The sequence below is a fragment of the Hipposideros armiger genome, unplaced genomic scaffold (genome assembly GCF_001890085.2).
Source record: "Hipposideros armiger isolate ML-2016 unplaced genomic scaffold, ASM189008v1 scaffold_71, whole genome shotgun sequence".
Lineage (NCBI taxonomy): Eukaryota > Metazoa > Chordata > Mammalia > Chiroptera > Hipposideridae > Hipposideros > Hipposideros armiger.
This window is the reverse complement of record NW_017731421.1, coordinates 2129413-2157219: the sequence shown is the minus strand read 5'-3', so window position 1 is coordinate 2157219 and position 27807 is coordinate 2129413. Positions and strand designations below refer to the sequence as shown.

At 48.7% G+C, this 27807-nt stretch overlaps 1 protein-coding gene across 2 annotated transcripts in view; it reads right to left on the bottom strand.

Moving 5' to 3' along the window:
- The window catches only part of SYN3 (synapsin III), a 436540-nt gene that overhangs the window by 60507 nt on the left and 348226 nt on the right, over window positions 1–27807 (bottom strand). For both annotated transcript variants that reach the window (XM_019642594.1, XM_019642595.1), the window contains exon 7: window positions 7710–7772. In XM_019642594.1, the coding sequence (XP_019498139.1) occupies window positions 7710–7772 (63 nt within the window). The remainder of the gene's footprint in view (window positions 1–7709; window positions 7773–27807) is intronic.

Sequence of the window (27807 nt, the reverse complement as noted above, 5' to 3'; positions counted from 1 at the left end):
CTTAAACAAAATCTTATGAAAATCCTCTAAAAGGTTTGGACGTGTCTTACATTGACAGTACACACACACACACACACACACACACACACACACACACACACACACACACACACGATTCCCATTGAATTAATGACTACTGAACCATGCTCCTAGGGGAAAGACAGAGTGAGGTTCCTTTAAGTCTGGTCACAACATTTTCATCAACTGAGCAAATACGTAACCTTATTTTAGGTATGTGTCTGTTTAAAGACACCTCGCTTAATATATTTTGCTGATCCGTTAACAGTGAATTCATAGCCAACAGCTCTATATAACTCATGCCTGAATGCAGCTTATCTAACACTTACTTTCTCCCTAAGGCACCTCACAGCCTTCTTGCACTTAGGAACACACTAGACAGCACTTCAGCACTGCGTTTGGGGGGCATTTTATACAATGAAATCACCAACAGAAAGAATGTGTGCCGGCCGAGTGGCTCAGTTGGTTAAGAGCTCGCTCAAGAGTTTGAGCTCTGAGCAACAGCGGTTCGAGTCCAGCCTGAGTTGAGCAGCCGCTGAGCTGCCAACAGGTGGCAGGATGGCTCAGCTTAAAAAAAAAAATTCAGAAAGAATGTGGAAGCGTGGCACCAAATAGACTGAGAAGAGGACACTTGGTGACTGTGTGCGAGCTGACACAGAAGGCGGAACATTCCTCGATCGACCTCAGGTCGGAACATGGCAAGCTGGGCAACTGGAATTAGTTGCCGCTCTGTGAGTCTATAAATATGGAATCCGTGGGTAATGAGGCTCGACAGCGTACACTGCGCATGTAGAGACCACAACCTCGTGTTGGAGCCTCTGAGAAGAGAGCACACACAGTGCTTAAAATTTTCATGAAGGTGTAAAGGACTGATAGATCCCCTCCGAAGGGTCCATTTTGCTCAAGAGAAGCAGAGGGTAACTGAGGCCGGAGGTCACCTCAAGGGAGTGGCAGGGCAGGTGGGAGTCGAGAGGGAGGGTGGCGGAGCGGGGGAAGGTCCCTTTCTTCCCTGGCGTCCCTTGCAGCGTTAAACACAGAGTGACTCTCCTCTCTGGCGGGCTCCCAGGTGTTGGGGAGCCTTTTGATTTCTTAACTGTTCCCCTGGGCTCCATCCCTCCATTTGCTCCTTCTCCATTACCACGTTACTGGGCCACCGACTCCCACTTCAAAAAAGGGACAATGCCGGGAAAGCTCATTGAGTGAGTCAGCCTAAGAGCAGAGACCAGAGTCCAGGTCACTCGGAGCTGATGACAGCAGTGGCCTTGGCCACACAGGAGTGTGCAAGACACCTGGGCTGGCAGAAACGTCATGTTTGGGAGCTGCCACCTCAATACCCCAGAACAAACAGGCTGTCTGCAGGGGTGACTCAACCCTGTCATTCACCACTCCAGGCTCCCTCTGGAGGACAACAAACCCTGTGCACACAGGGGGACGTGTTAGGACACCTGTGACCAAGGCAATGGCCTTCAGCTTTCTGAGTTTAGGCGCTGGAGCCAGACTGCCTGGGGTTGTATCCCAAACTCCATCACTTACTCCCTGGGCCTCAGTTTCCTCATGGGGATACCAACAGTATCTTCCCCACAGGGTGGTTATGCGGATTGCACTCAATGGCTGAATAGACAAAAAGCACTTGGAACAAACAATGCACTGAGTAAACTCCATAGAGCATTAGCTTTTACTATTGTTGTGGTTATAATTACTACTGTTTTTCTCTCTAAAGTATGAAAAGGGGCTGAATCATCTCGAAGGTTTTTCTTTCCCTTCCTGCTCTGTGATTGGAGATGTTCTCCTGCTCTGTGGCTTTGGGCAAGACTCTTCTTCTCTCTGGGGACTCAGGTTCTTATCGTCTAAGGGACGTGCTGGGACTCAAACCCTAAAAGTCTGAATCTCTGAAATAAGGATAAGGCGACAGCCAGGGTGGGGTGTGGGGTGAGTTTTTTATTTCTGCCTCTCCTGGGGATACTGCAGAGATAAGCAGTTAAGGAATCAGAATAAGTTTATATTTGTAGTGGATTTTTTAAAAGTTTCCATTCACTGAGCATTTACCAGATGTGCTCCCAAGCTTTGCTTGATTTATTCTATCATCATTACAACCCCAACAGGGAGATTTTTGTCTCCAAATTAGAGGTGGGGAAACTGAAGCACAGAGAGATTAAGCAGCTTGCCTAAAACCACACATCCAGTAACTGGAAATCCAGATTCAAACCAGAAACCCTGCCTCCAGAGTCTGCAAACTTTACCCCGATGCTGACATTTACACTATGCTGGCAGCTGGCCTTGGACTTGGCTTCTAATCCTGTGACGGTAACATGATTTCAGGCCATTGCTTTCAATAGACTGCTCTTAGTCGTGATAAAACCCACAGATTCTCATCATTTAAGATAACATGGGAGATAGTGATCTCCCTGATGTGTTAACCTTTGGGAGGGTCATGGGCCCCTGTGAAAAGCTGAAAAAAAGTTATCAACCCTCTTCCTCCCAAAAATGTTCACACCATAGCCACACATCAATGTTTATATAGATTTGTCTCAACTTCAGGGGGTTCCAACATCTCAGGCTAAGAATGTCCCGCAATGCCGAAATTCTCCCCAAACTCTCCATTATGTATTCATCTGTGCTCCAGCTCTGCAACGATGGGAACCTCCTACCTGAAGGGGCTGTCCCTCCATTAACGTTCAGCTCTGATGGCTACACCACTGACATCACTTTCGCCCTAACTTTGCTCCCAGCTTTGCCTGCTAGATGTGATGTAGAATCAGTCCCATCTTCCTTCTCATGACAATTCTCCATGTCCCTGAGGTGCTGGCCACCCTGTCTCTAGCCCTTCTGGGCTCCGTGCCTCTTCCCTTCTGTTCAGTTCAGCTTTCGCTGGACACACTCATATGTCACTGGCCCTATCAGACACCCAGGACTAATGTACAGCCCGGAACCCAATCTAGTCTCCTGACCACGGACTGACCAGTGCATGCTCTGGATATCAGATCGCCATTAACATAGCCTGAGAGTGGATGGCATTTTTAAAACCTTGCGTTACGTCAAAATATAACACATGTATGAAGAACTGCACAGTACACAAACGACAGCTCAATGAGCTGTCGCAAAGCAACCATCCACGTGACCACCACCCAAGCCAAGAACTAGACCTTCACCCACGTCTGCCTTATGGCGGTGAGCACTCCGCCCACCCCCACAAAGGTAACATCTACGTTTTTATATCTGAAAGAAGAACTGTGTGACTTTAGCTGAGTGGATAATATCAAGCTGCCTCCCAAACCAGTTGTACCAATTACTACTTTCACTTGCTCTGTGTGTGTGTGTGTGTGTGTGTGTGTGTGTGTGTGTTCCAACTGTCTCACGTCACCGCCAACACTTAGTATTATTCATCTTTTTAATTTTCACCACTCTGGTGGTTCTATGGTGGCATCTCATTGTGGTTTTAACTTGCATTTCCCTAACGAATAATGAGGTTGAGCCCATTTTCATCTATTTATTCAGTATTTGTGGATTAAAGGTTTTGGCAACCCCTTATCATCTGACTCATACTGAACTTGTAGCCAAACGAAATAAAGCCTCTGACAGATGCTGCTGCTTAGCCATATCTCCCCGAAGGACTTCAGTTGGGTTGTGGGTCCCCCGAGTAGGTCCAAACATTTTTCATGATAATGACAGCTAATATTTATTGAGGGCCCCCTGTGTTCGAGGCACTGAGCTGTGTGCTCGATATGCATAATGTCTCTTAATCCTCACTAAGTTTATGCAGTTGATACTATTATCTTCATTTTACGTACAAAAATAGAAGTTGGGGGGCTAAGTAATTTACCTAAGGTCTCACAACAGGTGGTGTAACCTAGATTCAAATCAACCCCCTTAGCCACTATACCATAATGCCTCCCAATGGAAACATTTGACTACATTAAAAATAACTTTCAAAATGGTTAAAAACTGAATAATAACACGGACATGTAACTGTCAAATAGAGAAAAAAATAGTTGCAAAGTATCACAAAGGATTAATGTGCTTAACATGCAAAGAGCTTTTGCAAATTAATAAAAGCACAAACATCTCAATAAAAAATGATCAAAGGTTTCTGAGGTCAGGTAAATCTGGGAAATCCTGCATACTTTTTCCTGTTCTTTTACCCCTACAATGACCCTGAGATTTTCTGTAACAAAACTTACTTTAATGCAGAGACTTCCAAACCTATTGGACCAAAATAGCCCTCAGCATCCTGAAGAATTATAATTCTTTGGAACAGACACGTTGAACTCTGTAATAACCGCTGTTTCCTCTGGTTTATAGTCTGGCAAAACTTCCAACAAAGGAAAAAGGAAATGAAATTAGTTTTGTCCAGGGTTTGTCAGCCTTGACACTCCTGACATTTTGGGTTGTCCAGTTCTTTGTTGTGACGGTGGGGGGCTGTCTTAGGCACTGCAGGATGCCCAGCAGCGTCCTTGGCCTCCACTGGTAGATGCCAGATGCCAGCCCAACCTCCCTCACCCCCAGCTGTGACAACCCAGATTGCCTGTAGACATGGCCAAGTACCTCCTGGGGTGGGGGGAGGTGGGGACAGAATCCACCTTCCCTCACAAGAACCACTCGTCTAGTGTGACTGATTTTGAAAGAACTCATGGTGCTCCCATGATAGCCTCTCACCTGTCTTAAGTGCTCCCCAAACTGTACAGTGTTTCACTATAATTTGATTCCTGTGTCTTGTGATGTCTACTCTTCTTGTTTTAATATAAGAGAATATGAGTCCATCTCTTGTCTTTAAGCCTTTCTTGTTTGTTAGAATTCCTTACATTTCCAGGCACAACGAACCACCTACAGCTCCCCTGATGTGGAAGTGTTTTCCATCTTCCTACCCCCTAGGTGGAATTAAGCTCCTTACAACTTACATTAAAATCCCCATACTCCCTGCACTGCCTTCTATCAGACGCCCAACATACATTATACTTACTTATTTATGTGAGTGTCTCCCCAATTCCTTGAGAGCAGGGACTAGGTCCTATTCATCTTTTGATTCTCAGCACAGAGTAGGCACCCATCAATATACATGAACAAAGGAGCCAAATATAATGGAAGATGGGTCAGCGACTTCATCCACAGGGTCCTAGGTGGATGTCTAGCGACACCAAGCTCATTGACAACCTCTTCGCCAGTTTCCTCCTAGAAATGGCCTCCAGGCAGACAATGACTTCTTGAGACAAAGCAGAAGTGCCATAGAAGGCACCAATTTGTTTTTCTCCTTCTCAGCCATGAATATGACGTCATCGGCTCAGTCGGCATGTCCAGACTGCCCCTGATAGTTTTCTTATTCCAAACAGAAGGAGAAAAGCCCTTTCCTCTTGGTCTCAGCATTTTTTCAAACCTCAGTTTATTCTGGTTGGTGACATTTTCTATCCTTGGAGATGTGTTCTCCTTTCCATGTTTTGGGAGTCCCTTTTGGGCCTGAGTTTCTCAGAAGCACCCCCCCTTTGCCCTCCTGTTCCCCAGCATTGTGTGGGTCTCTTTAAGTATTTCCTTCTTTTCTACTTCCTGTCTGGGATTACTTTAAGCTTTAGAAACAAAAATTTAATTCTTGGGAACCCTCGAACTTTACCAGAATTGTCTAATATGGTAGCAGTGGGTGGAAAGAACAGGGACGAGTTTGACAAACATTAATAAAGGGCAGGTGACAGGACTTGAGGACCAATTATTTGGACGTGGAGGAAGAGAGGAGATGATTTCTAGATTCTGTTTGAGACAGTGGGAGGCTGTGATTCCTGTTGCAGAGATGGTCACAGGAGGAGGAGGAGGAGGAGGATGAAGGTGAGGAGGGGTAGCAGGCCGCCTGGGAAGACCCTGGGCATGGTCTGGGATGCTCAGAGTCTGAGGCTTCCATGTTGTGGAGGTAACTGGATATAAGAGCCTCATGCTCTGGATAGGAAATGTTGATTTGGAGGCTGTTGGTGTGCAGATGGCCGCTGAAGACCAAGGAGTAGATGAGCTCTCAGATAGCATGTACTGATGAAACAGACAGTTAAAAATGGGGCGGGAAGAAAGGGCCTTGAAGGAAACTGTGAAGGAGCGAGGGGAGGGGGGCCGAGAGAACAGCATGAACTGGAGTCCACTGGAGAAAGAATTTCGGACAGAACGGGTGGTCAGCAGCTTTACGATCCAGAGAGGTTGACGCAGGTGTGCACTGAGAAGTGCCTGCAGGGTTAGCAGTCATTGGGGGCCACAGGGAAGGCAGCCTCGGCAGATGGGGGTGGTTTACAGGAGGGGCCGCGAGGAGCAGGCACAGGGTCGTAAAGAAGGATTCACTCATCCATCCACTCGGCCCACAGACTGAGAGGGTGTGATGGGATCCAGCAATGGGCCAACTCACAGACGTCCCCGCCCTCATGATGTGTACTTTTTAGGGCGATGTAGCATGGAGGGAGGATTCATGGGAAAGATGGTTATTAGAATTATCACCATTCCACAAACGAAGAGGCCAAGAGAAGTTAGATGGCAACTTGCTCGAGTTCATATAAAGGTGAGAGCTGGGGTCATGCCCTGCCGAGCTTGACTCCTCCCACCCTTTGCTATTTGAAGGGGATGGCGTTTTGATGGGAGGAGGCGATACAGAAGGCGTAACAGGGCAGGGAAGAACAATGGCGCAATACGCTGGGCTGGGCCTTCCCAGAGCAAGGCGTCTCCTGGTTCCTGCTCTCCTTGATGCAGGACCCCCTATGTTGGGCTTCGTGCTTGGGCTCAGGTCCCGCCCATGGGGACGGCAGGCACGAGATCCACATGTCAGGTGGTTCTATCTGAGCCAGAGCTTTGAGAGGCGGCCTGTGGCAGCTCCCCCTCCCACCGCCTCACACCCGCACCCCCTGGCTTAGGAGTGAGTCTCCATTTCCTGGGGAGACCCTGATCCTTATGGTTTGAGTGGGGCTGAATACATCTCCATATCCGATTACTAGGGCTGAGCACAGGAACCCAAGCAAGGCTGATCAATGTCCCTGCATGAGCTCAGAAAATGCTGGCAAGAGACAGGGCCTCGCTTCCTCAGGTATGGTGAGCTTAGGGCCCGGGACGGGCTGAGGCCATGTTGACTATTTGAAGAAAACACCAAGTAGAGATGAACAGAGTCAAGAGGCAGAGGAGCTGGAACTCTGATGATGTCATTTGTGCTCCTGGTCCAGCTCTGTCCTAAGCTACTTATCAAGAACGGCTCCAGCCTCTGTGATGGCTCGAACCATTGAATTATCTTTGGCCTCCAAATCTGAATTGAGTTTATACATTTGCAACTGAAAGAATCTGACCAATAGAGTTTGCCATCCTCTGTCCGCTGTGACTGGGTAAAATATATTATTTACTTTTGCAGATGCTAACTGACCCCAGGGACTTCCTCCATGGCGCTGCAGGAATTTGCCACCTTCTAGGTGTGTGCTGCAAGAGCAAAGCCATGGAGACGACATCGACAAAATGCTCTACGCCCTGAGGCCACAATCACAGGAAACAATGACCTACTATAGCAGCTCCAGGTAGGTTTCTGCAAGTGCGGACTGACCTGGAGAGGGGTTCTGTGCTACGCGAGCTGGGAGGAAGGTAGGCTGGGCAGATGGGCTACGGTGGGGGTGGTGGGCGACAGAGAGGGAGGGGAACAGGTAGCCTGGGGAAGCCGTACGAGTATCAGTGTCAGCGAGAAGAGCTGGTTCTCATACCTTTCCCATTCCAGCGTGGGCATGTCCCAGCTTGACCACCACAGGGAAGTGAGGGGCTGCGAGCTGAAAGAGACAAGAGAAAATCCCTCGTTATTATCGCAGATCATCCCCACCAAGGCTCTGGGCCCTGCCTGCTCTGGAGAAAGATTCAGTCATCTGATATTGTCAGGAATCCCCACAAGAAGACTTTGACAGATGGTCATCCTGCTGGGTGGCTCAAACACCCCAAATGCCAGGGCTGCTGGCTTCCAAAGGAAGTTCCAGCTCTTCCAACCAGTCTGCCCCGGGGGCACCCACCAACCCGGAGAAGCGGCAGAGAGGGGGGCAAACCGGCTGGTTTCAAATCCTCTGACAAGCATGGATCCGTGCCTCAGTTTCCTCTTCTGTGAAACGAGGGTGATGGGTATCCACCCTGCAGGGTTGCCGTGAGGAGTAAGTGAATTATTGAGTGTGAACCCCTTACATTGTAAGTACTCAATGAATGACAGCTTCGTTATTCTTCTGTCTTATGTTATTCCCCCGATGACCTTCGAATATTTGGAACCTCTCATTCCCTTCCCCAAGCCCTCTCCAGGCCACCCAGAGAGGTTTCTTTATAACAGGGGCCCTGCCCGCCATGAGCACAAGCATTTATTGGCTGCAAAGCATGGAGCCCTGTACTGAGTGACTGCCCTGTGTGATATCCTTTAACTTTTTTTTTTTTCAGCTGAGACATCCTGCCACCTGTTGGCAGCTCAGCGGCAGCTCAGCTCGGGCCGGGCATCAAACCGGCGACGCTGTTGCTTAGAGCTTGCACTCTTGAGTGAGGTCTTAACCAACTGAGCCACTCAGCCAGCCCCCTGTGTGATCTCCTTTAGAGAGTTACACTTATGAGGGCAGCAGCCTGGCCTGGTTGGTTCCCCATTGCACCCCCAACCCCCAGAACACTGCCAGACCCGGAGAGGTGCTTACACAGAATCTGTGCTTCAGTCAGTGCTCCGAGCAAGACCTACGAGGCATGCGTGCTTTCCCCAGTGACACACAGGACAGTAGGGGTCAAAAGATCTGCTGCTTGCCCTGCCCACGGCCACTCAGCCGGGAAGTGAGGGAACCAAGCACACTCAGACCTGGGGTCTGCATGCCCTCCTTCACGCTGCTCATATGTTGTCTGTGACAAGCCTGCTTGTGTAGAGGTCTATTTGGGGTCGCTCGAGGGCAAAGCTTATCCCTTCCAGGTACTTAGTAATAACATGTCGCCCCCCACCTGGGTCAGCCCCAGCCAGGGATAATCACGTCCCACTCACTATGCTGCACAGATGTGTGCTCTGATGCCTGCCGTTCTGTCTTAGATTGTCCCCTGACAGTGCTGTCTGTCCTGACCTCTGGGTGCCTTGAGAGGAGGAAGCCAGCTCCTCGCTGTGGGTGCCCAGCTCCTGCTCTGACATGGAGGAGCTGCGGTAGCTGCCACAGAAGGGTTGGCTGTGGGTCACAAAGCCATTCGATGGACCTCTTCTCATTGTACCCCCACTGTGGCCCCATGAGGTGAGCAGGGAAGGTATTCTCTTCTTAATTAAATATATTGGGGTGATATTGGTCAATAAGATTATTTAAGTTTCAAGTGTACAATACTGTGATAGAACATTTATATATTGCATTACGTGAGCATCACCCAAAGTTTAGTGTCCCAGAGAAGGTATTTTATTCCCATGTCACAGGTAGGAAAGTTGAGACTCAAGGCAGCTGCTGGGACGGGGTGAACGTGGGTCTGTCAGATTCTACGCTTGACGTCAATGGTTTCCGATAGAGTCTAGAGTCAGGGCTTCCTGCAGTAAAACGATTTCCCCCTTATTCAGGCTAGAGGCATATCCTGGTGTCTAGAATGAACAAATGCATCTTTAAAAAACTCAATGGTTTTGATTCCAGAAGCAATATGTACACACTATAACAAGTTTGGAAAGTATAATAAAGTGTTAATGTTATTATGTATAAAGAAGACAACCACAAATCACCCTCAGACTTTTAACTGTTTTGGTGTATTTTCTGATGGTCTTTCTTGGGGGCCTGCGTTTTAAGGTGGGGTTTGAGGTGAGGGGAAACGGGTGTGCTCTCTGTTCCCCTCCACCCCTTCCAGCCTGGTCATTTTCCTCACACACTGACAGGTACTGGAAAGAACATGGGTGTTGTAGTTAAACTTACTCTCTGTTTAATCTTGGGCTAGAGATCTAGCCTCTCTGAACCTTAGTTCTCTAATCTGCACAATGGGGATAACAGAGCCCCACTCACAGGATTGTTGGGGGAAGGAGAAATGAAGTAAGGAGTGTGAAGCTGCTTAGAACCCAGTGGAGTTTCAAACTCAAAGTGTAGAGTAGAACTGAGAGGAGAAAGGAACAGACTCTAACTTTGTGGGGCAAGGAGGGAGATAAGGAAGGCTGGGTGATGGAGGAAGGAGAGGAGGGACCCCGGCGTGGCAGTCTCTGGTAGTGTGGGATGGAAGGAAATGAAGTCCCCGACAAAGGAAAACCAGGGAGCTGCACCAGGGGGAGTAATCAGAGTTGACTACAGGCTGGCAATTTGAATCTGAAGAAACCTTAGCAACTTAGCAAACCTACTCTGGAGGCTGTGAATGGGCTGAGATTGTCATACAATGTCTTGCAATAATTGTTCTATGTTATATGGTACAGGTGACCTTAAAATTAGGGAGGTTATCTGGGAGGACCTAATTAAATCACAGGAGCCTGTAAAAATGGAGAACTTTCTCAGGCTGGTGGTGATAGAGGAGAAGGCAGACAGATTCAAAGCATGAGAAGGAGGCAACACGTCATTCCTGCTCTGCGATGGAGGTAGCCACGTGAGAAGGACATGTGGGCAGCCTCCAGAAACTGCAGGCAGCCCCTGGCTGATAGCCAGCAAGGAAATGTGGACCTCAGGCATCCAGCTACAAAGACCTGAATTCTGCTGATGACAACAAGCATGAGCTTGGAAGAGATGCTTGAGCTTCAGAGGAGAACGCAGCATGCTGGCACCTCAATTTTGGCTTTCATGAGACCCTAAGCAGAAAACCTTGTCATGCCATCCTGGACTTTTGGTCTATGAAACTGTGAGGTAATAAAGGGGTGTTCTTTTAAGCTGCTACATTTTTTAGAGCAGCCTCAGGAAACGAATGCAGGTGTCATCCTGGAGACGCCTTGAAGGCCAAAGAGCAAAGTGATTGGTTTCCTACCACGCCATAGCACCGCCAGGAGTCCAGCTCACATGTTTTGACTCTCAGTCAGGCACCCTCTCTACCAAGGCACGCTTCCCTGGGGACCATATGCATATTTGGGGTGCAGTAAATGCTTCCCCCTAGTCCCAATGATCAATAAAATAACATCAAATCAAATTAATTCAGTGGGTGCTAATTATGTGGCTGGCTCTGTGTTTTGTGCTGTGCAGGGTATGCAAGACGATGGAGGCAAGATTTCTGGTCTTGGAGACATGGGCTGTCCAATAAAAGAGCAGAACGAGGCAGCTTGGCTGCTGAGTCTGGGGTGGGTAGAGTCATAGGAAAGGGAGGCTCTGAGAAGGATTCTGAAGGATGCGTGGGTTGTGGGTGGGTGTGGGGAGGGCCCCAGCATTCCTCAAGTTATGAATGGTGCCGAGTACCATTCTTCCCATGGTGGGTGTTTAGATTCTTCATGAGCTCAAATACCAAAGACCCATAGGAAGGGAGGATTTGGTTTAGGATACTTAATATGAGTTTATCTGCAGTAAAGCTGTTTTGGACATGATGGCTAAATAGAATTATATATTTGAACTGAGTGTCCTTCTCCAGAATTCTTAAATAAAATTGAAGGAAGGTACGTATTAATTGTCAGAAAGAGTGGGAGTAGATAGACATTGTATCTGGATTTTATAGGACACAGAAAGCCAACTAGGAAACATCTGAGAATTTACAGTAAGATATTTCAAAGGAAGTATTTTGAAAATTTGTTTAAAGCAATGAATTTGCCTGATACTAGGGAAAGTTTCCATTGCCTTTTTTTTTTTTACTTTGACTTGTTGAGAATAGCATTCTTTTTTTTTTAATTAAAGATTTTTATTGGGGAATTGGGGGAAGGGAATAGACGAGTTGCTGTCCTTTTGTTCTTCAGTCTAGTTGTGGAGGACGTTGCTTCACTGGCCCATGTTGGCACCATCATTGCGCTCTTCCCGGGTGAGGCAGATCAGTCGCCGGCTTCCGGACGGCCACTCACTGTGGCTGCTGGCTACTCACGATGGCTGCTGGCTACACACGGTAGCCCATGGCAACCCACTGCAGCAGGGGCTGCACCCTACGCCATCGCCAGTGACTCACAGCAGCCCAGCTCCAAGTCGAGCTGTTGTTCAGCATCTTAGCTGTAGAGGGCAGTGTCAATGGCCCTCATGTGGGATCCGAAATGGGCCCCTCTGGTGTCCCAAGCCAGCTCTTAACCAATGTGCCACTCGGCCGGCCCAAGAGAATAGCATTCTTTTTAGAACCCACCAGCAAGGGTCTGGGCTGGTATTGGGGAGAAGGAAGAGGCAATTTTGGGCCAGATTATTGGGGGCCTTCAAAGCTGAAGGAAAGAGTTTATGTTGCTAGCAGAGGCCGTGGGGAAATAGCTCAGTTCTGGGATAGGAGAGTAACATGCCAGCTGTGGGCAGGATGAATTGTTATCTCGAGAAACTGAAGGGACATAGACGAATCTGGAATCGATGACAACCGATATGGAAGTGCCACTGGTTGGGCCTGGGTTGGGGTGGGGATGGTGGGGAGAGCGGGGGCACTCCCAAGGGTTTTCCTTTTTTCTTTGTTTTTAAGTGACACTTTTTAAAATTGAAAGAAGTCTTCAAATGACCATAGAAATTCAACACAATCTCATCATCTACTCAAATCAGGGTATTGGTCCACATTACTTTATAATCCTCATTTATATATCCAATTAAAAAATGGGATGCTCTGCAATAATACTAGAGAGAGAATTTTGCATCTATCTTCTCCCTTAACATTACTCATTCAGTTGTTTTCCTATTTTTGCCACAGTCTTTTGTTTTCTTTCTTATATCTCTCCTCCGCTCCCTTGGCTGACTGATCTCACCTTTCTGGCATGTCTGGTATGTATTGCTGCCCATCACACATCATACTCAATCTTTGCACACGTGTATACACATATATGGTAGACGTTGATATTTGTTTTTTTCAAAAGTGGCTCTTTTTACTTAATATCACACCATGCACACCCCCTCACCTATATCAATAGGTATATTGATATATAGCTTCCCAATATTTCACAGGACACATAGGCTGCAATCCTTCAGCCATTTTCCTATCAACGGGCATTTGTATAATTCTCTCTCTGCCACCAAGCGTGACTACTACATACTCATGTCTTTATATAAACTATTGTCTTAATTCCTAGAGGCCAGGCCGCGGGCTTTTCAAGGGGGAGAATCAGTAGAATTTGGAGACATTCTGATAAGTTTCTAAAGTCATTTGATACAGCTCAAGAAATGAAAGTGGGTGGGTGCCACGGGATTGCAACTGGGCGAGCCTACCCACCATATAATCTCCCAGGCTAATAACAACCACACTTATTGAGGGTCTTGTAAGGTCCAGCAATGGTACCAGGCACTTTATATGTTAACATGCGTCCCAGTCTCCACGTGATAGATAAGAAATCAAACACAAGCCGTTTGCCCAAGGTCGGACGGTTCAGGAGTGGGGGAGCTTCTCCACTGCCACGCGCACCCTCCACCCTCCACCCCCCCTTTCCTTTCCCAAGCTGTTCAAATGGGTTTCAAAGGCCATTCCCATTTCCACTCATTTGCAACATGCCAGCCCCTTCCCGAACGCAGACAGGTCACGGAGGACAAAAAACATCTTGTCGGCTATTTTCTCTCTTCCCTTCCCAACAATAGCTTTATTAGTTCCCCTGGGGATGGCCAGCCCTACAATTCTCACAGGCTGTCCGTCCCCTCTCACATGCCCTCGAGGGCTCCCGAGTTCAGCACTGCCCAATGGCATGAGAGGCCTGACATCCTGTTAGAAGGAGCAGATCAATTTTTGAAACCAGAGATCCCCACCCTGATAAGGGTCCTATTCAAGTCTCCTAAGAAATCAAAATAAGTGGGGGTGGCCCCGCGCTCATGCTGGGCGTTCTCCTGGTGGGCTGGCGTCAGAGCAGTGTGAGCCCAGATCAGCACTCTATCAGCCTCATCATGCCATGCAATTGGAGAGCTGGCACCCTCAGTGGTCTGGTGCCGCTTTCCACGGAAGGAGGCAAGCCCCTCTACATTCCTGGCTTTCTGGAGATTTAAACATGTACAGTGTCTGGTCCTGGCTAAGTGATAGAGAACGCAAGGCCTGGAAGTGTCTGGAGGAGGCAATCAAGGATCAAAGGAGGCTGGGAAGATTTCAAGGAGGAGCTGGGCTTCTAGTCCATCCTTAGGCGCTGCCTAATTTAGCTCTTGCCGACCTCTCTGTTTCATCTGGTGTTTCTCCCTCCTCCCACCCCAACCTCTGCCTACCAGTTATGTTCCAACCCATGGGACATACTTTCAGTTCTTTACTGAATCAGCCATATTTCCTCCAGCCACAGGGCCTTTGCACATGCTGTTCCTTTCCTCTGAAAGACTCTTCCTGACCCTCTTTTCTAGGCCAATCCCTTTTCATGCAGAGGTCTCAGGTGAAATGCTTGGTCCCCATAGAGGGCTTCCCCGGCCACTGGTCTAAAGTGGCCTGTTACCTTTTCTATCAGAGTTTTCCTAGCGCTAGCCACCATTTGTACTTATATATTTACTGCCTGTGTCCATCTCTCCATTCCCCTGTAGGCATTCTGGCAAAACCAGGTGTTTTGCTGGTTTCGTTTACCACTGTATCTCCAGGGTCCATATAGGCCCACCATACAAAAAAACACCGTGTATGCAATAAATTGTTGGATGTGCATTAGTCACAGCCTCCCGTGACAGGGGGAGATGTCATGTGCAAACAGGCGGAGTCAGAAAGGATTTTGGGACAAGGAGTTGATAAAGTTGGCTTCAGCGGAAGGCTCACTGGGGAAGCAATGGGGATTCAGGTGGAAATACGGGGAGTGGTAAGCTTAGAGGGCCCTATGCTAGAGAGCGGTTTGGGCTATATTCCATGGGCTTTAGGCAGCCATTGAAGATTTGCGTGCAGAGGGTAGATGCGTGCAAACAGGTTTCGGGAGACTCTTCTGGAGGCTGTGGCAACAACAGCTCCCATTTTTGGGGTGCTTACATTGTACCAGGCACGGTGATAAGCACTTTGCATATATTGCCTCATTTAAATCTCTTGACAGTTCTATGAAGTAGCTCCGATTTTTATCCCCATTTTATAGACAAGGAAATGAAGGCCAAGAGAAGTGATGTTTCTTGCCTGGGATCACTGAGCAAGAAAGTGGCAGAGCTAGGATTTGGCCAGAGCCACGGCCCACAGTCCCCTCCCTGCCCCCAAAGCCCACTCTGCGGCTTCTAAATAATCATGCTCTCCACCACCGAGTGCTTCCCATGTGCTCAGAACTGTGTCCATTCGTTTAATTGGATTCGAGCGGGAGGGTGGAGGCCAGCAGACTCATTACAACAAGACTGGCTACTGTAATCCCCAAGCAGTTCAGAGCACGGAGGGAGCAGCATGGGATCTGGAGCCTGAAGGAACCCTCAGATCCACCAAACAGGAAGGTCACTGAAGAAATCGACATTACAATAGATGCCAATCACTAAATGGTATCATTGCCAATGGAGAGGCTTAGATTGAGTTACAGGCCTGGCACGTACCAGGAGGGCAATCCGTGCTAGTTCCCATTCTCTTTGCATCTATGATCTCAGGGAAACGGTGACCAGGGTGGGGAGGGGGACATCCAAGACTGAGTGACAGGACTCAGTCACTCCTTGGGCCTGGGAAGGGAAGGGAAGAGGGGCAGGAAGCCTGATGCCCAGGCTGTGAGCGGGAAGCACGAGGAAGCCTTTGACAGAAACGGGGCAGCCCGGAGACGGGGTTTGTTCCAGGCGTTTCAAAAAGATTGATTCAAAAGAGAGAACGGAAACATCCTGACAGCCGCTTGATCAACCTTAACCATGGAACGTAGTATCTGACAGAATCTCTTTGGAATTTAGGCGCTGCACATAAACACACTAGTGTCTGAAGGGAGGAAACTAGACACAGTGACCTTTGACAATCTGTTCCCATCCTTTAATGTTGAGACAAACCTATAAAATACCACCTAGATGACTGAAACCCACAAACAGAGAACATGCCAAGACAACGTTCCTCACCACCGGGCTCCGTGTGATCTGGCCCCCGCCTTCTTCCTCCACCCCACCTTACCTCTTGGTCTCCCATCAGCCCCTGTGTCCCAGCCTTACTGGCTTTCTGACCCTGACCTTGCGCCCTCTGGCCACAGAGCCTTTGCACATGCCGTTCTCATTGCCTGGAATGCTGTCCCTGCTCCTCCAACCTTGCTTCAGGTTGCAGCTCCAATGTCACTTGCCCAAGAAGCTGGCTGTCACCTCCCTGCCTAGGTCATGCCCGCTCACTTCTTCTTTCTCCTTCGTAGCACTTCGGCCGTTTTGAATTTATCTGTGTGATTGCTGGACGAATGTCTGACTTCCTCACAAGACTGTAAGCCCCGTGAGAAACTGTGGGCCTGTGTCGGTTGCTGTTCGTCACTGACCCTTCAGGCCTCTCCTGAATTACAGACCTGCCTCCTGAACTTGGCTCCCAGGTAGTCCCACAGGTACCTCCAACTCAACATTTCCAAGTGACCTCATGAATTCCCATAAAAAATGCTGTCTCTTCTTCCTGTATCCTGACCTCAGCCAGTGGTCCCACCACCCACCCAGGTGCCCAAGATGGAGACCCCACCTGCCTTCATTCTTGGGTCTGCCCTACACCCAGGTCTGGCACACAGGAGGAGCCCGGGAAATGTTTGCTGAATGAGGTCTGTGGTCTCAGCCCAGCTTAGCGAACGCTCTCTGCCCTTAGAATCCCACCTCTGAACCCTCAGCATCACCTCTCCTACTTTTGGTGCTTCTTGGAAAAACACTGGTAGCATATTTAGAAAAATTAAACTAAACCTGCCCTACCAAAACACAAACATTCTTTTCTTTTACATTTCCTGTTTCCCTGAGAAACGGAATAGTCAAAAATAAACTGATAGGATGGCAAAATTTGTCTGCAAATAAGCTTTCCTTGTTCTCGCCCGTGTGATGTTTATGGCACAGAGCGGCTCCGGCTGCCAGCCCTTGTCCCACGAGATCCTCCTGGGCGCCCCTCACAATTCAGACATCCCCAACAAAACGGTGCCTCTGGGAGGACCTGAACGACCCAAAGTGCCAAAGATCAGCCTGAATCCTATGGATACATGCAGCCACGGATTTCACCCCACTCTAGGTTTTCCACCGTAATTTTCTTTTATTCACAGTCTCATTCCAGCTCCATCTCTAGGTGGGGAAAAGCCCCCTGTACAAGTCAGATGATCCCAATATGGGACATTATTTTTTTCTCTTCTGAGTCACTTCAGAAAACGGCTGTTATAAATAACAGCAATACCCCAGTATCCACATATACTTTTTTTGGTTTCAGTAATCTCTTAAGATGAAAGTAAATGTAAAATTGTGGTTCAAGTTACTCTTGTTGGTGTTGCATAGCACAAATACGGCTTATTTGGAGCTATAAGCAAAAGGAGCTATTTCCTTTGGCTCAGGGACACTGTGGAATGTGGTAGGATGAGGAAGAACAAGGGAGGTGCTGAAGCCAGGCAGACCTGAGACTGAGCACGGCTGCTGTCTCTTCCTATTGGAGCTCCTTGGGCACGTTTCTGAGCCTCTCGGGCCTCAGCTGCATTATCTGGAAATGGGAATAGGCACAGCAGCAGTTAAAGTTACCTTGAAGATGTGTTTGTGTGTCAAATACATGCTGCCTATAGCTGGATCCTAGCCAGAAATTCTCTGGGGATAATTTGAACCAACAGTCACTTAAAAATCCAAACAACAACAACAAAACCCCCAAGCCCCCAAGTTACCACCTGATACAGTGAAGGGCATTTTTTTTTAAGTTTTCCATTTTGTACTATGCATTGTGAAAATCTGCTTTGAAATTATTTAAAAAATTCAGTTGATATAATGGATTGATGTGATATTTCTGATCTACAGAATGATTCTTAAGTACTTATTTTCCTGTGCAGAAATATGCTCAGGCTCTAATGATCGCACACTGCCTGGTTTTTATCCTGTGAACCTTTTTATTTCATTCAGGGAGGTCTGACCTACAATAGCTGCAGTGATAATGCCTGATTTTTTTTTTTGAAATAACAGCTTTATTGAGATACAATTCATATACGAGTATAATGAAATTTACCCTCTTTAAAGCCTACCATTCAATGTTTGTAGTATATTCACAGAGTGGTGCAACTATCCCCTCTACTATCTCATTTCAGAACATTTTTACCACTCAAATGAAATGTTCATTGCCCCATACTCATATCCAGTGACTCCCCATTTATTGCTCCCTCCAGCCCCTGCTGGCCAATGGTGTACTTTATGTCTCTATAGATTTGTGTATTCTGGAAATGTAATAGAAACGGAATCATACAATACATGACTTTTTATGCGTGGCTTCTTTGATTTAGCATGCTTTCAGGATTCATCCATGGCGTGGCATGTACCAGCACTGCATTCCTTTTTATTGCCTAATACCATTCCATTGTATGGATGAGCCTGAATTTTAAATACATCTTGGAATGGCCTGGGTGTGTATTTCCAGTGACTGCAAACCACAAAGGCAAATGAATGTCTTAGCAAGTGTCAGGGAGCAAGGGTAAGACGTTGACAATACCGTGGAGCAGAAATACAATATCCAGCTGGGTATCTCATGACTTTATAATACTTGGGAGAAAGGAGGGGCTTTTTTTACTAGCAAACCAGCACTAGCTTGGAGGTACTTGCATCCTGTGGGTGTCAACCCTTGTCGGCCTCATTCCACACTGTTTTCAGCCCTTATAGGCAGAGGACCTAAGTTAGATCATTAGTCCAATTACTAGAACAAGCACAATCTCTGCTTCCGAAATATTCTTAACGGACTTCGTTGTCCGTGAACAGACTGATAAAGAGAAGGGCCAAGAAACGAGAATGTTTAGAAGCCCAAGAAGGAAGTATCAAGAAATATTGGTATTGGGCCGGCCGAGTGGCTCAGTTGGGTAAGAGTTAGCTTAAGAGCGCGAGCTCTGAGCAACAGAGCCGCCAGTTCGATCCCCACATGGGCCAGTGACGCTGCACTTGAGCTGAGCTGTTGCTGAGCTGCCATCAGGTGGCAGGATGGCTCAGCTGATGTAACAACAAGATTGCCTGATCAATAGAGGGCTACGCCCACCCATAACCAAGACTGAACTCGGCACCTTGAGCTGAGCTGCCGCCCGGATGGCTCAGTGGATAGAGAATGCGCTCTTAACAACAAGGCTGCTGGTTTGACTCCCGCATGGGATGGTGGCTACGCCCACCCGCAACTAAGATTGAACACAGCACCTTGAGCTTAAAGGCCACGAGCTGCCGCTGGGCAGCCAGATGGTGACTGGCACCCTCCACAACGAAGACTGAAGAACAACAACTTGGCTGGTCCCCCTCCCCAATTCCCCAATACTGTTCCCCTCCCCCAATTCCCCAATAAAATCTTAAAAAAAGAAAGAAATATTGGTATTGCGTACCCATGGGCAGAGTAAGAGAGAGCAAATGCTCTCTGGTTCTCCCTCCCCCTTATAAAACCACTGCCCCTTCCTTTCTGAAAATGACCTTCCTTTTCTAAACGCTCATGGCTAACTCGGAAGCCATTCTGAGAGGAAGCGTTGACGTGAGGATTTTACAATCCTACCAATAAAGCTAAAATTCTGATTGCCCTTATGTATGTATGTCTGTGTTTGTTTGAGCTCCGTGAGGGCAAGAACCCATATTCATTGTGCCTGTTCTTTGCCCAGCACGTAGCAGGTGTTCAATATTTGTTGACTGAATTTCCTGGATGGATGGAGAAATGTAGAGTGCTGAGAGCTGTGTAAACGTTAGGTGCTATTATTATTGCCGTCGTCATTATTATTAGGTATTGACTGAGTTTCCTTTAGCAGTGCCCCCTCCCCTGTACTGAGCCCTCTGTCATTCTAGGTGACTAGGGTCCTCTTGGTGTCCCTGTCCTTATTCAGGCCCACGAGGGCGCTCCGCTCTTTAACGTCTCCTTTCCACTTCCTGCCATCTATGGAAGAGGCTGCAGGGCAAAGTGAGCACTTACAAGTGCAGGCTGCCTGGGCTGAGTACTGGGCTCTACCACTGCTGAGCTGAGTGTCCTTGGACAAGTGACTTCACCTCTCAGTGCCGCCATTTCTGCATTTATAAATAGGGCTAAATGTAGCATGCTCCGCACAGGCTGTCTCAGGGTTTAAAGGAGTTAATGTACATAAAGCACTCACCGGGGCACAGAGGGGGTGCTAGAATCATGCTGGCTGTCGGAATTATTAACCTTAGACCGACATCATCCTCACAGCTGCTGCTGACTCCCTCCCTCACTGCTCTCGGCTTTTCAAGGTGACACCTGCCAAGAGGAATCTGGGCTTCCATGTTAGAGGCTGGCAGGGGTTTAATGGGTTACTGTGTGGCTATAAATTTGCAGCAGATGGATGTGTGTTGGTAACAAGGAAGGACATCCTGAGGTGATGGCTCTGAACTTGAAAGGAAAGATGGTGATCATTCCAGTTCTTTCCTAGGCCTGGCGTCAGGCAGCATTGTTTGGGCTGAGGGTCACCCCAACGACCAAGACCCCCACTCTTCATCATGCTATACCAGGGTCTCCTGCCTGACCTGATCCTGTCCTACCCAAGGGGGTCAGACGTGGAAAGACCCCCAGAACCATCAGCACAACAGAACCCCCTGCATGCAGAGCACAGGACACTGAGACTGGAGAGGCAGAGACCATGCACAGGGTCATGTCTCCTGCTGAACGCCCTTCGTAGTTACTATTAAGGAGATAGAAAAGGTGGCAGGCATTGCCTTCACTTTATAAATAAGGAAACTGAGGTACAGAAAGAAGGCACTTGCTCAAGGCGAAAAAACAAACCTGTGAAACCAACCCTTCAATTCTGGGGTGACAGCCCCCTTCTAAACCAGAATCATTTCTGTCCCAGCCCCCATCTTCAACTACTTTAAAAAAAAAATGTCTTCGATGGAACGTACGCTGTGCCTACCCAGTGGAAGCAGCCCCTGACTCCAAGGAGACTTTCCTTCTGTAAGTTCCAAAGAAATGTTGGAAGAAAAAGTTACCGTTCAATGAGGAAGGAGAGTAGGAAGCTTAAAACACACACCCACCCTTTATTGGGGCTTGACTGTGTGACACTCTGCTACATGCTAATGAGCGGTTCCCGTCAGCGCCGCGCGACAATGTATGAGATGCAGTAAGGGAAGGGGGTCAGGGCGGGGAGCATGCTGTAGCGGAATGCACACCCCAATAAAGGAATAATATTGGTCGCAAAGGCTGGCCATGACACCGTTTTAAATCCCGCTAACATCACCCCAGTGTTCAGAGAAGATATAAGACAGTTTTTTTTCCCCTTATTTTTCTGCAGAGTGGAGATCGGGGGAGACCGGGGTCAGCCTGGGGCTTGTTCTCACCCTCCCTTCCATGCCACACGCTGGGCCAGAGGAGGGTCCCCTGGCGCTTCCGGGAGAAGGCAGAACAGGGATAGCATCTCAGTGACAAAGTGGGGGAGCACAACGGGGCCTGGAACCTCCATGTGCTCTCCAGGTGAAGGCGTGGAAGTGGATGTGGCTGAAAGAAAGCGTGAGACCCACCCTGGGTCATGGCTGGCCTGCACGATGCTGACTTCCTGGGAAGCTGGGGTTGCCCAGGACTGCTGGATGACAAGAGTCCTGGGCAAGTTCTGGAGGCAAGAGGGGAGCCTTCCTTTGCACCCACCTGGGAGGTGGAGGGGGAGCGACACAGCCTGGTGTAGGGGGGACCCTGAGGGCAGGGTGCAGGGTTCCCTGGCATGCTGTCCTGCACAGGGAGGGCAGAGGTGAGCCCTGGGGCAGCATTGCAGCCAGCCCTCCACTGCATGGGCTGCAGCTCAGGCGGGGCAGGACATTTCCACCATGTCTCACACAGGGGAAAGCTCCCAGCACCGGAACAGACACTGGGGCTTTGTGCCAAAGGGCAAGACATGTCTCTGGAGGTAGGGGCTCCTTTAAGGAAGGAGTTGTGCCGGCCACCAATCACAGGCCAACGATTATTGTGTCGGCCTGTGGCGGACTCCACAGCAGCTGAATAGACACGTCTCATTCCATCCTCACAAAGCCCCATCCTAGTGTTAATATTATCGCTAATTCATGAAGGAGAAGGCCGAGACTGATTTAAATATCTTGCCCAGGTTGGCTGACACCAGGGTCCATACTTTGGAAACAGACCGCCTTTCACACTAGCGCCAGGGGACACAGAGGGTACCCAGGCCCAACCCTCAAGGGACTCATGGGCTATAGGGGCAGCAGGTCTATAAACAAATGATTTTAACTCAACAATGTAAATATTCAAGAGAACCATGAAGAAAATGCTATAGAAACAAAGAAGACTGAGTGGTTATCTGTGGGAGAGGTGGGGGGGGGGTCATTGGAAGAAATGTCATGGACAAGGGGGCATTTGCATTGGGCGTTGCAGGTCAAGCAGGAGTTTGCCACATAGAGGAAAGGACGTACCAGGCAGAAGTATCCACAAGGGAAAAGGCACAAAGGTGTGAAAGTTCCTGAAGGACTCCGGGAACATCGAGGCCAAGCACAGGGGTGGGAGGTCAGGGGTGGGCGATCCTGGGAGAGCGGGGCTGACCAGGGCTTCACACTCACAAAGGACCTCAAATTTGGACTCTCCAGTGCTCCGTCCACATAGTCGTTGTACTGTGTGTGTGATGAAAACACTGGTTTATGAAATGTACAAATTAAAACTGTACCACAAATTTGCTTAACCTGTTTTGGAATTTTTTTTAAAACAAATCTGGAGTCTCCAAAAAAAAGGGACTGTTTTCGTCTTTCAAAAATACATACTGAGGTATTTTCAGATGAAAGGACATAATGTCTTGGATTTGCTCTAAAATAATCCAGTGTGAGGTGGGGCTGTAGAGGTGACAAGATCGGGCATGTACTGAAGCTGGTGATGGGTATATGAAGGTTCACCATTTCACTCTCTCCACTTGGGCGTAGGTTTGAATATTTCCATAATAAAATAGTTGTTTTTAGAGAGGCCACCCCTCCTCACTCTGAGTCGTCCTGGGGAGCCCCAGGATGTCTTTCATAGTGAGAGAGAAGGGTGAATGATGGGGAAAGAGGGACACGGGGCTGAAAAGTCGGCTGGAGCCAAATTGTAAAAAGCCTTGTAAACTATTCTGAGAGGTTTGGATTTAATCCCACAAATGATGGGAAGCCCGGTGCAGAATTTTTAGTAGGGGAATGACACCATTAGATTCGCATTTAGGAAAGAACGCTTGTAGCTGGTGTCTGAAAGACAGAAGGGTGTGTGTGTATGGGGATGAGGGGACGAGGTCAGGGAGAGGGCTTAGCCCACAGCTAGGTCAGCTTTTCTTCTGCAGCGTTCCTCGGCTGTGCCACCAGGGAGGACCCAAGTCGAGACAGTGGCCATGGGACAGAAAGGAGGGATGGATCTGAGCGAGACCTCTTTAATCTTTGACTTCCCAGCATCACACTCCCTTGTAGTTACTTGTCACAAGAAGTAATTGCTTATTGCAATATGCCACTAAGAACTACCTCCTGATGGTCTCTCTGGCTAGACTAGGTATAGCCAGACCATGCCTACCTCCCTTTCTCCTATTCCCAGAGCTGGCACGATGCCTGTCAAAGGCCAACTCTTAGGTGAGTGGATGAATGCGTAGCACAGGGCTGTCTCTGGCCACTAAATCAAGAAGGGCATGCAGTGTCTGTTAGGTGCTATTACCTTGTTTATCCCACCCAGTAACTCTACAAGGTAGGTATTCTTATGGCCATTTTGCAGATGGAAAAACTGAGACCCAGGCAGATTAAGAAGCACCCACCCCAAGTTCACCCAGCACAGAACCTGACACACAGTAGCCCCTCAATACATGTCTGTGGGTTAGACTGAGCTGATGTGAAATCACAGGACACTACTGCTCAAGGTGGGTGAGGAGGGTTCAGGTCGCCCCTTAGGAGGAAACAATTTCCTCTCGGCATAAGAGCTTCCAGAAAAGCAGTGGTTTCTAAGCTGAGAGGGATGGGAACAACCAGACTGAGCATAAGGTCTGTCCATGAACATGTCAGCCCTGGAAACGTATGTCTCCATTTCTCTCTTGGCTTCTTGGAGACGTGCTTCCTCCATTTCAGATGGATGGTGTTTTTTTCCCCCCTTCTAAAAAAAGCTTCTAGATGCTTTTAAATTAGGCAAATGAGCAAGGGCGATGTTCATTTTCTCCCCCTTTCATTTTGACAGTGTGTGGCGTGCCAAAGGGCCACTGGGCGGAATGTTCAGAGGCCGTGTAATAGAACGACCGAGGCTGCCAAGCTCCTAAATCACTAACCAGACAGGACAGTCTCAGCCCTTCGGACTTAGAGACCCCTGGGCCAGCACCATGAGGCCCCAACAAGTGAAAAGATGGCCCCCAGCCCGAGGTCTCAGCAGGAAAGGACACCCCTACCTTGAGGAACTAGAAGTTCAAAGTGGACCACAGCTCCTTGAGCCCACGTCTCGGAGAGTTGCCTCGTGAGGGCGGGAAGTGGGTCCCTCTCCTGTAAAACCTCATGAAGTTGGTTCAATGCCAGTACGTCCTAGCTGAGCTTCAGTTTACTCATTGGTAAAATGGGCCTAAATGAAAGACTGCAATGAATAGAGAGGCTCAAAATGCAGGCGTCTACTGGCCGTCTCCTCTCAGCTGGTCCCCGCTCTGTAATCTGTGAGCCTTGATAGTCAAAGTGTGGTTCTAGGACCAGCAGCATCAATGCCACTGGGGCTCTTGGTAGAAATGCTAAGAAGTCCCGGGCCCCATCCCAAACCGACTGCTCAGGCTCTGCAGATGCTCAGGTGATTCATAAGCACGTTGAAGTTGGGGAAACACTGATCCCATATGACCATGGCTAAGTCACTTTACTGCTTGGCTTTCATGTATTCATTTATAAAATGAAAGGTATTAATTTAACTGGCTTCTAGATCTGAAGTCCCATAAAGTTCAAGGCCGGCTAATAGATACCAGCCTTTGATCCCAAAATGTGCCTAGGAGTTCCATCCCTCTCTGTTCAGGAGTATCAGGTTTTGAATTGGTCAGATAATCAATGAACGTGTCCTTCAGGGGAGGTTACTGGGCTGGGCTGTGTTAGGGTGACGTGGAGCTGTATGACCACGCATCCTGGAGTTGCCAGGACAACCCGATTTGAAAATATTGTGTCACATTATCAACCCTTAAATCCCAAATTTTGGTTTGGAAAATATAGGCTCCCGCAGTCTTAGCCATAGTCCCAGCTCATGGAAGATTGCATCGATGGTCCCAATTAACGGCTTCCCTGCACCCATGCCCTTTATAATGTGACTTTCCAGGTCCTTCCAATAAGAGGTGGAATCTATGTGCCCACCCCTTGAATCTGGGATGGACTTGTGACTTTCCGTGGCAGAAGTGATGCTGGGGTTCTGAGCCTAGTGCCCTTGGGCACAGCATGACAGCAGCAGAGGGCTCGCTGTGCCATGCCACTTTTGGTCAAGGATGGGTGCTGCTGCTCGAGGATGCTGAGGCAGGACAGAACTGTCCTGAGAGCAAGGTAAGGCTGAACCCTCATTACCTTTGTCTTTTTCTGCCTCTTTCTTAGGGCGGGAATGAACCAGAAAAGGATTCACACTAAGGTGAAAACGACTGTCTCCAATTTGAACCCTCTTAGGCATTTTTAAAGGGCATCAATGACTCTGCTAAAAGACCAGAGCTTTAACAGAAAAACACAGTTCAGCTCAAGGGTAGGCGGACAGCCTGGGCTGTGGGGTTGCTGTTTGCACATGGCTGTGTGGCTGGTGGTCTGCCCAAGGGCCCCTGGCTGGGGGTGGGGCGAGAAGGGGCACTCAGGCCAGTCCACGCTTCATTGCTGAGCCATGTACCTGAGGGTGGGGACTGCTTTTCAGCTTGAAGGGAGCGCTGCCTTTTCCAAATCGTCCCCTTGTAGGGAGTGCCTCTTTTCTAATACACTCCAGGTCTCCATATATGTTTATCTCTACTCTAGAGAGACGAATAAAGGAGCTAGGGAGTGGGCAAGAGGGGGCATGCAGCATCTACTGGGCACCGGCTCTGCGCTGGGCACCACAGCGCTTTCACTTTCATGTCCTCGTTTATCCTGCCCAGTAACTCTCTCTAGGCATCATTACAGCCATTTTGCAGGTGGGAAAACAAGCTCAGCAAGCTTTAGAAGCACCCGCCAGGTTCCCCCAGCTAAGGAGTAGGGACTCTGATCTGTGTGACCACCTGGTGTCCAGGTGAGACTTGCCAAGGTCGAGCGTGGTGACAGATAGGGAGGGGCGAGTGCTGGACTGAGATTCACCTTCACCTGCCTGGTCTTGACACCTCATGACCTCCCCTACAGAAAGGACGGAGTGAGCTCTGTAAGTTTGGGGAGGGGTGGTGGTTCTGAACCTCCACAACAGGCCCTGTTTACTTATAGTTGCACAGCTGGGCTGGATTAGTCCAGCTTCATAAATAGCTTTCGAAAACCGGAGGCTGGAAAAGTCTGATTTGCCCTGGAGGATACGCAGAGGCCCCACCCACACTCATCAGGGTCCCCTGCCATGTATCCGCGCCTGACCTCTCTATTCTGTGGCCCATCTCCGCCTCCTTCTCTGGGCCTGGATCAAAAAAATCTTTTAGCATCTCCCTCCCCTCCGGCCCCCTCATCCCCACCTTTGTCAAACTCTTGAAAGGCCAAATTGGAAAGAGAAAGAGGCAGAGAAGAGGAAATTCCTTTTAGGCTGAGCTGCCTGGGTTTCCTTTTGCTTCCTGCCTCATTTCCACGAGGCCTGGGTCATGAGGAAACCAGGGGCTATATTTGGGGCCGTCAGTGAAGCCCAAACGCCTCCATTCCTGAGGGGCAGCTGAGAGGAGGCCCCCGGGGTGGCCTCGGAGAAGGGCAGCTGGAATGTTTTCCCATAGTCACACTTTGGTTAACATTCCAGCAAGTCAGAGCCTGGAGGGACTTGACAGATCAGCAAGTCGAAAGGGCTCTGACCCTGAGCTGCGGACCTCCAGAGACTGGATGCAAAAATGTTCCTGTGTACAAGGGAGGAATTGCATTTTTCTGGGGGAGGCTCCACGGATGTCTTTTGTTTCTAAAAGGGGGCTGAGACACTCCCCTCTAAAAGTCAAGAACATTGAACGATTCTAATTTATCTTATTTTTTTTGTAAAAGGGGAAACTGAGGCCCACAGAGGGGAAGGGTCATGCCCAAGGTCATTGAAGTGACCGAGCTCAGATTAGCGCCCAGTAGAAGCATAGCTTAGGAGTGGTGGTGTGGGGGAGACTTGATCTTCCTGAACTCCTTCTCCCAAACTGCAGCCCTTTCAACAGTGTTTAACTACAACAGGTTGACCAGATAGCTGTCACGAGTGAGCTTCAAGATGTCCGCAGAAGGACGAAGGCAAGATTGTGACCCATGGGGAGAAGGTAGGTAGTTAACGGTTGTTAAAGGCTAGATCCTTTTGAATATATAGCACACACCTGCACCAATCAACGGCAGTACCCCTGCCACCCCAACCTACCCACCTAAGCCCAGCTGGGTATGCCCCTGGATACCTGGAACCCAGCAGTGCTACATGCCAACTCATTGCTCTTTCCTCCTTGCCATTCATTCAGCTCATATTTATTGATTTCTCAGCTGTGTACCAGAGGCTAGGATACAGTCGTGAACAAGGTCCCTGCCTTCATGGAACTTATTCAAACTGAGAAAACTGGTGGCATCTTTATAATAATAAGAGGGGACGTGGGTCCAAGGTGAGGTTGACACAACTCTGTTGGAAACAGGCTCTTCCTGGAGCTGTGAGATGCCCTCTCCTTCCCCGAGAGAGGGCTCAGATGAGAGGAGATGACACTAATGC